The 12457-nt window shown below is 35.9% G+C and overlaps 1 protein-coding gene across 3 annotated transcripts in view; it reads left to right on the forward strand.

Annotated features, from left to right (window-relative positions):
• The first annotated feature begins 1184 nt into the window (after positions 1–1184).
• The window catches only part of LOC138704976 (replication factor C subunit 4), a 77374-nt gene continuing 66101 nt past the window's right edge, over positions 1185–12457 (forward strand). For 2 of the 3 annotated variants that reach the window (XR_011333518.1, XM_069833475.1), the window contains exons 1-3: positions 1488–1706; positions 2460–2636; positions 3352–3450. Coding sequence is in view for 2 of the 3 variants with exons in the window: in XM_069833475.1 (XP_069689576.1) it covers positions 1582–1706; positions 2460–2636; positions 3352–3450 (401 nt within the window). In the remaining variant the exon portion in view is untranslated. Of the gene's footprint in view, positions 1394–1487; positions 1707–2459; positions 2637–3351; positions 3451–12457 lie in introns of those variants that run through there. The other variant, XM_069833476.1, reaches the window with a different exon arrangement.

Below are 12457 nucleotides of genomic sequence, written 5' to 3' on the forward strand. Positions count from 1 at the left end.
TATTGGCGTAAGTACCATTCATTAGCTTATTATCATAGCAGTAGTAGGACTATAAAATATACTTTACAGGCTTTAATTACTCTGTGAAACAAATTTTGAATTAGTAATTAGTAGCATTAAGTTATAAGTTTAAACAAGTTTATTAGCGGTATTTTGAAAACCTAACATTCACAACAGCGCTTTTTTGTGTTAGATATTCGTCTTCGTCTGTAGCTATTATCTCGGTACATGTCCAACTAGGCTAAGCAAGCAAGAAATAAATTGTACGGTAATTATATTACTGTACTTACTTGTGCAGAGAAATTCTAGATCCTTTCTTGTACGTGTATGTACAATTAAACGCTGCACACGAATTCACCATAGTGAACGGCACACTCAAATTTACTACTTAGGCGTAGAACTTATTAAACAGTAACAAGCCTACACGTTAGCAACGTGTATCTCTAACTTATAGGAATACATTCACACTTCGAAGATATTACGCATTTTTAAAATGCACTAATTGTTAGAAACGACTATTAATGTACTCCATCACTGACTAAAAAACTGAACTTCCTATTAACTTTAACTTTAATACACTATAAAAAAAATAACACAAATTAACACACCATTACAAGTAAACACAAATGAACACGTGAATCTCCATGTGTTGATAAAGTGCTTCCAGATCCTTCCTTGTACGTATACGTACAATTAAACGTTGTACACGAATTCACCATAAAGAATGACACTAGTTACCCAATTAAATTCAATTAATAGCATCTACACGTTAGGAACGTGCATCTCTAAGTTGTAGGAACACATTCACACTTCGAAGATATTACGCTTTTTAAAATACACTAATTTTATTATTAGAAATGACTATTAATGCACTCATCAATGGCTAAAAACTAAACTTGCTGTTAACTTTAACTTTAATGCACTATTAAAAGTAGACAACACAAATCAACACACTATTGAAAGTAAACAACACAAATGAACACGTGAATCTCCATGTGTTGATGCTTGATAAAGTGCTTCTACTCCCAAGACATGGCGTCGCGCGAACCTGCGCGAGAGGTTTCAAATTTGTACACGACATCAGCGCCAATTGTGTGTCTAGATATATAACTACAACATCTTTGGCCATGACTGACAGGAGCTGGACAGGAACGAATCAAGGGATGAGACATATTGTTGCCAGGTTGGCAGTCCATGGATTTCATCATAAAGTGTGTAGCACAAGCGCTTTCCACACGGCAAATGACAAGTGCGTTTGTAAATTCTGTGATTCACATTGCGGCAAATACCACGTTCTGAACTGTAGCAGATGCAGCAAAACAGTGACGCAACTCAGCGCTGAAAATTGAATTATCATCTATGCACACTTGTGCTCACTCTCTATATTATTGAAGTACGATAATTTTTATAAGTTGGTATGACGGTTGTGATTCATTTTATATCTGGCAACCCTGTTATTTAGTGGAAAATGGTATTGTGGATTGGCAATTCTGTTAAGGAATTCGCGGGAAAATAATGAGTGATTCTGTAATTTTTTTGTTGTAGTGTGTGGAAACGTCCAGTCTGTAGAAATAGCGTATAATGCAAGCCTTTTTAAAAACTGGCAAACTAAGTGGAGGTCAGGGATATTCTAAAGCTAAGGAAAAACCAGGTTCATCAGGTGTATCTAAAAAGAAACCGTCTCTTACGCCATGGGTTGAAAAATAGTGAGTTGATATTAAACCGTAGGTAATTGGCAAGGGACCGCCTGTCTTTTACAAGGTAGACTACATAAGCGAAAAGGTTAGTGGGTTAGTTGAGGGGATATCCAAGTGATGCGAGAATCTTAAATCGTTGAAATCTTTTCACATTTTCCTCGGTCTCACGTCACTTAGATATCTCATCAACTAACCCACTAACCTTGTCACATAACTTGTAAAAGACCGACGGTCCCTTGCTAATTACGAAACCTTTCTATTATGAAATCGTAACACAGTCTTTTTATTTTTTTAATGATGTCTCGGAACTGAGGCATAGTGGGCCTGACATTCGCTCGTGTCACTTTTGCGCGAAATACTGTCACTAATCTATACCTGTATTCTCATCAAACTCTTCTTAACCTTATCACCGACGTAACAGCTACTATCACTAATCTATGTCCCCATCGAGACCTACAGTTCATCAAATCCTACGTAACCTTTTCAATAACAGTGGGTGTACTTGTCACTAAGGGTCAGGAGGGAGGAGAGAGAGAAGGAAACCAAATTTTTCCCTGGTACGAAACGGCATACTTGAACGTCAGGCTCATTATTCTTCTGTTCACATTATTGATAATTTGACTTTTGTAAGAAATGTTCATTCTCCAATGCCAAGGAACAAATTTGACATAATATATCGCAGTAATTTGTAGACTATTTTTAGTACACCAAGGCCTACTGTAGACTAATTTCTAACATTTTATTTGTATCCTAATATTTTAGTCGTCCTCGAACTGTAAATGATGTTGTAGAACAGAATGACGTTGTGGAAGTAATGAGACAATGTCTGAATGGTGCCGACTTGCCAAATCTATTGTTTTACGGCCCACCAGGAACTGGTAAAACGAGTACAATATTAGCTGCTGCAAGACAGCTTTTTGGGGACATTTATAAAGAGAGGTAGGTATTTTCATTACATCCTTCATAAAGTACAATTTCTGAAATACTACCACAATCTAGTATATAGTTACGCAGGGAATATGCATCCATAGATAGTTGCTAACCACTAGGATTGCTACTACCGCCTCGTCACAGACAATGCGAAATAGTACGGGCTCAGTTTATTGTTCCTAGTACCCTCAACAACTCAAGCATCGTGACTATATACCAGATTGTAGTCCTACTATAGGTTTATTTTGTTTTGATAAACATTGTAGAGTCGTACAGATTTCCACGTCAGTTTCAGTTTTCCACACATCCATTGACTTGTATTTAAAATGCGCGGAATGAGTGAAACAGAACATTTCAATGTTAACAGTTATGATTCTAACACAGTATATAAAACCCCCTCAGTATTACTGAGGGATCTTTACGCACTATGTAAAGTCATAAGTTAACTCAACTTTCTTGGAATATTGATGTGCTCACAACAAGAAATATGGAATTGATATCTTTATGATTGATAAATGGACATAAGTGGATGTTGAGTTGTAGAATATTGTCATGCATGTTCCATTTTGTAAGACTAATATAGGCCTAGTATGCTTTGTTCAGTGTTTGTTTTAAAGTTAATGTAAAAGGAAAGTGATTTACAGTTAACTGTATCATCATCATCATCGTCATTATTTTGTTCGAACTAGGCCTATCTTGCTTACCCTTATATATATTGTTGCAGGATATTAGAACTGAATGCATCAGATGAGCGTGGTATTCAAGTAATTCGTGAAAAAGTGAAGAATTTTGCTCAATTCTCTGCAAGTAACATTCGTCCTGAGTGAGTATAATGAACCCTGTTTATTTCTTTTTTGTTAACTTAATGTCAAAGAACAAAGTATCATCACTGGTATACACATATTTTTCTCAGTGAAAACTGTTCATATTTTCTGATTCCTTACCATATGGAAGTTCTCAAACCAGCCTTAGTTTTGTTTCATCAGGCTACAGTTTTTCAGAAATTGGTATTATAGAAAATATCAGTTTTAATTATTCTTCGTTGAGCAAATAGTACACAAAATAAATTTTTTGATAGGTTTAAACGTAATAAAAGTGGTTAATAGTAGGTCGCTTCTCTTTGTTCTCAGTATTAAAAGAGAGGATTGGAATATTCTCCCCGTAAAATGATCATACCTAAGAAATATCTTACAAGGAGACTCACTTTGATGTCAAGATTTGGATGAAAGTATAGCCAAATCCATGAGACACGTGTCTCAGCTTTTTTCCTTATAGGCCTGTGTTCAAGAGAAAAAAAAAAATTGAAAATTACAAGCCAAATGACTATAGCATAACTGTTTATTGCTGCAGCAAGAAATTTTGTGGCGGCGTGGCTCAAGCGGTAGCACATTGGACACGAGTGTAGACAGTGCATGAAGTTTGGGTTCAATTCCCTTTTTGTCATTTTTTTTATGTTTTTATTTCAATACACATATCTATAGCTTCCTAAGGTTATATCATTTTGCAATGTATGCGAAAATTAGTGGTTTGAGGAATAAATTTCCATCTTATATTGCATCGAATTACATTGCATTGACACAAAATATTTCTTCAGATGGTTCACATTACTGCATATCAGTGATTAATTGTAAGTGTAGCGCACTTGATTCAAAGTGACAATGCACTATGTTTACAATTAATCACTGTAACTTCACTTCATTCTTAAGTTGTCTCAGATCCTAAGCCTGCTAATATAATTAATTAATATCAGTATTAATATTAATACATAATATTTATTTTATGTGTTGTGTTGTTACAATTCAAGACTATATGGTCTGTCCAAAACAACTTCCGACCTGACAAATGGCGCCTTTAGCATGTTACCATGACAACCATTCAAATCAACCAATCACGAGAGATGCGTAACCATGGTAACGGGACGATGTTGCCGTGTCTATGTTTACAAGCTGCACGTGAATACCACTGCCTAGCGGTGAATGCAGTGCCCGGAATGACTGAGTTGGCTGGTTAACGCGTGCTTTGTGTGAATTAAAAATATTATTTAGTTGTATTATTGTTTTAGTGTATCGATAATTATTGTGTTTAAATTATATTACACGTATTATCTTCGTTGTCATTGGTGGAGTGTGTGGCTAGAGTGCGTTTTCTAGTTTCTGCGAGAGTTTCTAAACAGGTGACTTGTGCAATGTCGGAAGGAAGGGAAGGCAGGTGGAGAACAAAGAATATTGTACAAGGTGCCCCATTAAAGAGTTAAGCGTGAGACGGAAAAAGATAATGGCGGGTCTCTTTTACCTTTTGGCGCAAGTCGTAATGAGAACTGCTGCTTGTATTAAAATTAATAAGAACATTGTTATCGATATTGGAAAAGAAAAAGGCCGTGGAGATTTCAATCATAAATATTTTTTAGTTTACTATTTTTTCAACGTCTTTCTAACAACATTACATTGAAGAATACCGACACTCATAAAAGTAAAGGCTTCGTATTAAATTTAAACCTGTTTTTACAGTTTACAATCCTTTCGACGCTTTTCTAACGGTATTACATTGAAGAATACCGGTACTACTACTGCTACTGCTACTGCTACTGCTACTGCTGCTGCTGCTGCTGCTGCCGCCACCACGATGTCATCAATATTAAGAAATGTTAAAAGACGAAAGTGTAAAATTTTACTGAAAGACTGAACAATTGCATTAATTTTTATAAATGTTCAAACTGCCTGCCATTCTGAGCAGCACACCCCCATACTCTTCTTCTAACACTGTCAGTGACTCATAACACTTCGGCATGGTCAAGTGACTGGCAGGTCTCCCGGATTCGCTGTTTTATGTCATCTCTTATTGTGGGACAGTCTGAATTAACAATGTTTTTAAATCTTCCCCAAAAATAGAATTAATTGTCAGGTATAATCCGTCACTTTCATCACTGTATTCTTTGCAGAGATGAAGCGACATTCAAGAGCAATGGCGATGTCAATATCCATAATGGTCGCTACTGTACTGGTCTCAAGTCACTCTTCTCTGGCTGAGAGAAGTGCACAACCAGCATAGGTAGAATGTCAGTGTCTGGTGTGGTATCTTCGGACACCGAATGATTGAACCTTATTTCTTTGAAGGTGCTCTGAATAGTGACATGTATGCTGATTTCCTGAAGAACATCCTCAACCAACTCTTGGAGGATGTACCACTGGCAACACGAGTAGTAATGTGGCTTCAGCAGGATGGTTGCCCAGCTCATTTCTCTTTGGTGGCACGTGATACAGCCAATCAGCTCTTCACTGGGTGATGGATTGGGAGATGCGGTTCTGTGGCATGGCCAGCACTATCTCCTGACTTGAACCCTTTGGATTTCTATTCTTGGGGATGGTTATAAAACATAGTCTATCAAGATTATTACAAAAAATAATAGATATGGAACCTACAAGTATCAGCAACTATTTACAATAATAATAATAATAATAATACAATAATAGTACTACTAATAATAAATATAACCTTTGTATTTGAAACTCTTACTTTAACTTTTTCATTTCTCTACTCAATATCTTAAAAATTATTCTGTTAACTTCACTGACTACTTTTCGTAGTTTCCTATCGTGTCCGACTACTCAACATTTATAATTCCATTTCCATTAGAGCTTTGACTTTCTCTTCCTATCTAATTTTAACTCTGAAAATAAATTTTTCTAATTTATGCAGATTGCTGGCATTTAGGGGACCATTCATTTTTATAAGCTACTATAGGTTTATTTGTAGAAATTTTTTATACACCCAACCATTTCTCAAGTCATTCGTTACCTGACACTTCAACGCTATATTCAAGGTGTCTTCCGCTAGTCCACATAAAGGACATTTATCTTTCTCTACATTCCCTCTTTCATTCTTGAGTCTCCAGATACCTAATCTCCACCATGCCATTCCTGTTCTCTCTTCCTTTGGATAATTGTTTTATTACACATCAAATCTTTCTAGGGCTCAAAGGAAGTGACTTTGTGACCTTGACTGCTTTTCCCCTACTTTGGGAACTAGCATAAACAGTTCCATCACATGGAGGGGAATTTAGCATTGAATATTGTAGCACAGTCTAGTATATACAGTCGCGAAGCTTGGGCTGATTTTTTGCATTTCTCGCGATAGTTGCTAGCCGCTTGGAGCGCTGTGAGTACTAGGAACAATAGACTGTGTCACTCGCATCGTGATCTAATACAGGCCGTAAGGCAGACCATGTGACTCGCTTAGCCTGATCACGAAGGGCGGCATTTCAACCATATAAATTAATTGGAATGTATAAAGAGTAACATATATTTCTCTAAAATGTAGTGTAATTGCATTAATAAAATTTAAAACAATGATTAAGAGACACTTCAGACATAATTCCTTGCGAGTTAAGGTGTAATATTATTTTTGGTGTGAAAATTACGTTCTTCGTATGTGTATAGACCTACCTGCCTTTATTTCGATTAAATATTGCGAAATTATTGTACATTCATTTATGCACGATTCAATAATTTTCAGTTGCAACGCACGAATATTTAAATAAGTTGAAATTATAGGTTATGTTTACTGTCCCAGTTGCCCCTTTCTGTCTAATTTTACTGGTCTCCAATGCCCTGCCATTCATATGGAAATATTATAGGTTATGTTTACTATATCTTATATTCCTAAATTCGCAATTATACATTATAATTAAGCATAATGTCATGTATGATACTTCGCACATTCAATTTGTCTGTATTTTAATACTACAATTGAGTATTGAATTATCTGGTTTAGATCGAAAAGGATTGACTGTGTCGCATTGTTGTGAAAAGTTGTGTAAACTGTGAAATGTTCGTTATCGGTTGTAATAACTGTAAATGGCTAAAATACAATAATTTGAGTAATAATATGGGACAAGGAGACGTTTGTTGCACTATAAATTCTAAGAAAAAGAGGTCAGAGTTAGCCTTCTGAAAGATCCAGGAAGGTGAGTTTATGAATATAATATATACTTTATGAAAATAATATATAAACTTTATGTATTTCGTATTTCAATAGTGGAAGGAAGGTGTTAATTTTTTAAAAGAACACGATATCAAAAGTACAATTCATTTTATCATCTGCTAGGGAAAGAGTCTGTGATGAGGCAATAGTAGCGATCCTGGTGGCTAGCAACTATCTATGGATGCATATTTCAACTGTCTATGTTTGCATATTTAGTAAGTATTGAGCTTCGCAATTGTATATACTAAACTGTGATTGTAGAATTTTTTGCTTTAATCTATTTTGATAGGCTCTCTTTCGTAGCTTTTCCTTTTCTCTTAAAACAGCAACTTCGCGTTTCACATAATTCTTTACAGATTTTCTTGGTTTACTGGTATCTTTTCCAGAGTCTGTCCTTTTCTTCACGTTTCTTATACTGTACTTCTCAGGATTTTCTTCCAAGCATTGTCTCCTCTTCTTCTGTCTATCTACTGGAGTTTTACCCATGCCAATTGATCCCTTACAGTGATCAAATGTAAAGGAAGGAGGAGACGATATAAAGACAACATTGCTAGAAAAATTATTTTTACTCCTTGCTGCAATGCTAATTAATGTAGTCACTTCATCATACTGTGCTTTTGTAAAGAAGTAAATCATGTCATAGTGTTTCTCTCAGAAAAAAACTACATTTAGACTTTACCTATTGTAACGGTATGTTTGAGTGGTTTCTTTTGTAATTCGGCAGAATGTAGTCATATGTATCACTGGTTTTTCTTTATGATCTTTGAATATGTGTGTTCAGAAAAGGACTTTCGATGTAGCAGATTCTGATGTTTCCTTGTTTCTATGTGCATGTGTCGATCGCCTTTCGCGCCCAACTGGATGGTGGAGGCTGGGCGAGTGGGGAGTTCAGAACGGTTGGAGCCATCAGCTCAGATTGAAAGGGGCTTTGATATGGCTTGGTAACAACATATTCAACCAATGGTTAGAGATTGGTGATTGTATACAGGATTCTGCCAGGCTGGAATGAAGCTACATTGGAAGTCTGTATGCTGTAATGGTTCATATAGATCAGCGTTGTCAGACACAGCCTAAACAGAGCAGAGCGCTCCACTATAACGATTTTCGTGGTAAATCGGGAATTAACTGTGGATTATGATGCAGAGAGTTCCATTTTTTCCCTTGTGATTGTGTTATCAAATTTTGTTTGTTGAAGTCTAAGTATATAGATTTAATAAATCTTTTCACAGAGTAATACGTAGATTTAGTAACAGGTCTGTAAGTAGCAGTGCTACCTTTCTTTGCTAATGCATCCACATTCTCGTTTCCCAGGATTCCACAATGGGATGGTATCCATTGGAATACAATTCTTTTATTGAGTGATATTAATTGAAAGAGCATTTTAGTTATTTTGTTGAAATGTTAATTTTTTAATATTTTGTGATTTCTCTATTTTTCAATAAGCCTCCTGCAACCTTATGTGTATTACGAAAAGAAGAGCTTATATGGAAAATTTTGTTTAGAAACCCATTTGATTCATTACCATCGGACTTGAATGGAACAATTGTTCCAACTTATAGAAGAACATTCTTGTACATCTGAAAGGATAGATGAAGTGTTTTTCGAATATATATATATATATATATATATATATAGACACACACACACCACCCATGTTTCAAAATTGATCCCTTTCTTAATAATATATCTGAATTATTATCAAGGGTAAGAAAAATTAATCAAGATAATAAGAAACTATCGTTAAAGCAAATGTATCATATTAAAGCATGCATTGGTCACTATAATACCAGATTACTATGCCCAGGTTGTGTCGGAAAATTATTTAGTGATTGAACAAATGTTAGAAATTCTTAACATAAATTCGTCTGTGGTTAAACAAACTTGTTCTGAAACAAAACAAGATTCTTCCCTTGTTTCAGATATTCTGTTGGATAAGTCATCACTTCAAAATTCGTCTTCAGCATGTAAAGTGAATGATAGATTGTTGCAGGATACCTCACCATCTACTTCAGAATTACCCATTAATGCTGTAAACAGCAAAGTCTCTGATGATAGATTACAATATAAATCAATTAATAGTCCCTTGCACCAATTATTTGTCAACAAGACTCCCTTTTCTGGTGATACATTTCGTAACATTCTGGATTTGTTTAAAGGTATTGATGGAAATTATTACAAAGGTTCAAATTTGGAATATGTCTCTTATGCATACATATCAAATTCTTAGCCTTTATACTATAGATAAATTGGCAGAACGAGTTGATTATGCTATTTTACATAGTTCAAATCTGGATGCATTTCATACAGATATATTAAATTTCATATAAATATTATTTTCATATTTTAGGGTTATGTTATAAATTACATTCAGAAGTTTGTAATTTCAGTGACCTGGAGAATAATTTCCTTGAAGAACTAATGATAACTAACACCTTTTCTGTTAAGTGTCTGCAATTCTTAAAAACACATGATGGAATAGGACCACTTTTATTTATTAATTTTAAATTTTAAAATTATAGTTCCACTTTTGATAGATGGGCTGATATTTAAAATTATTCATGTATCTGTTACTGAGTAAACCTACTAGTAATAATTGTGTACAGCTGCTCAGTTGTTTTAATTTCTAATACTGTGTGTGTGTGTGTGTGTGTGTGTGTGTGTGTGTGTGTGTGTGTGTGTGTGTGTGTGTGTGTGTGTGTGTGTGTGTGTGTGTGTGTGTGTGTGCGCGTGTTTGTTTTTTTTACTGTCTGAAAATTGCAACACCATGAAGGAATCATGAGAACTGAATCAAATGTATTTTACATATGATTCATATTGACGTAAACAAATGATTAACGTTTCAGACCAATACACATGAGTACATCAGTATTTTGTGAAGCCTCCACGAGCTGCAATCAGAGCTGCTATACATCATGGCATGAATCAAAGAGGCTTTGGATCTCTTCCTGGGGAATGGCCTACACCTGTTACAGTGCTCCACGCAGGGGCGTATTTAGGCCTAGGCAGACTAGGCAGCTGCCTAGGGCAGCAGATTTGAGGGGGCGGCTTTTAAGCTATTATTGTTAATGCTTTTATATTTTTTACATTTTATTCATAACTCTTTAAAAGAGTACATGAACTTAAACGCACAATGAAAAGGATATGAATACCATAGGCAACAATTTGTTTAAATTTAATCAACGGTCTGCCATCGGAAAAGGGCAGTTTTTCAATAATAGGTCACAATGCTATCATTGCACTTTTTTCAATGTTATGCCCTCTCCCTGTGAGAGTCTCACGTGATAACATTAAAGAACTTACTGGTATTATATTACGATACGTTAGGAAGGCAAATCTCGTTGCTCGCAATCATAAGCTTTGTGTTGAGAGACGCCACTAACTCTGTCATAATACTCAACACTCCATAATGCCCATTCAGACTGAAATTTATTCAAAGAAAATACTGCCAGCCATTGTAGCAGTCGGATGCTTTTCAGTTCAGTTTAATTTGAAACAGTAAAGAGTGCAGTTGTTTTGTACCTAGGTGATTTATATTTTAATATTCATTATAATGAGTGACAGTCGGAAAAAGCTGAGTTGTTCTCAATACCGGAACCACCTCTGATTGAGGTTCTGGCTGATATGTAAATCTATTATCAGACAGTACATCTTGCTTGAAGATATGTGTCAGAGGAAGAACTGTATCTGAAATCTGATTAGTGTAATATGTAGCAAGTCAGTGATGTATGCAATGGAGGGGGAAAGGAACTGGTCACCCCATCTAATTATTTCCTGGCCTAATTGCCTTATGAGTGATGCCTTGATGGTGTCACTCGTAGAGTCCAGACCTGTCTTTGGACAGTTGATTAAACAACAATACTGGAAACTCGCGAAAGACACGGCAATAAAAAAAGGGGAAATTGTAAGAAAAAGTGCAAAAATAGATGTGCTATTTAAAAAACAAATACAGCCAGCTTGTTCCAGTTCGAGTTCAGATACCTCAGAGTGTAATAATGTGATGCACAGTACCGAGAATAGTGGAGTGTGTGGTTTATCTGAGCCAAGCGTTTCCAATATTAGAAACAGTAATAATAACGTGGAATCAATTATTTCAGTTGATCCAAATGACAGATACAGGGCGAAATAAGGGGCGGAAATATTTTTCTCTGTCTAGAGGCGCCAAGTAGCTAGATTTACCCCTGGCTCCACCGTTGTGCTAACACTTGTGATGAAGCTGAACGATCCATCACTGTCATGCTGACGATATGTCTGTCATCCCGTGGTGTCATCACAAATCATAATCCAATGCCGGATTTTCGATGTGTCGATTTTCTTTGGTCCACTGCTTCCGCACTTGCATCACTGTAGTGGCATGATGTCCCCATGAGCAGCAATATCGCGATACGAAAATCCACCTTCACCCAAGCCAATCATTCATCCCCGTTCAAATTCTGTTGTTTGTTCATACTGCGCCCTTTTACCACGACGAGGCATAGTGACTCTTAAAAGGTTTACTGCCTGATGACTCTAATACACTGCTGTCTGGCTGCACAACAGCCCTCTTATTTATGCACCTAGGAGGGCACTGCTGGGTTCAGGGATGCAAAATGATTGCTTGTCATACCCTGCGTTATATTTAGTATAATTTTTACATGCCTATCTGAGTTCCTTCATGGTATTGCACTTTTTACAGACAGTGGTGTATATATTAGTAATAAATATACTAAAGCTTGTGTACGAAACATTTGCATCACAATTGACTGATAATTTACGTTTAAACTTCTTATTCAAATACTGCTACTCGAGAATCTTTATTTCCAATAGAAGCTTCCTTCCAAAGGATTAATATTTATAGAGATATTACAGTGTTG

This window comes from Periplaneta americana, chromosome 8 (genome assembly GCF_040183065.1).
Source record: "Periplaneta americana isolate PAMFEO1 chromosome 8, P.americana_PAMFEO1_priV1, whole genome shotgun sequence".
Taxonomy (NCBI): Eukaryota; Metazoa; Arthropoda; class Insecta; order Blattodea; family Blattidae; genus Periplaneta; species Periplaneta americana.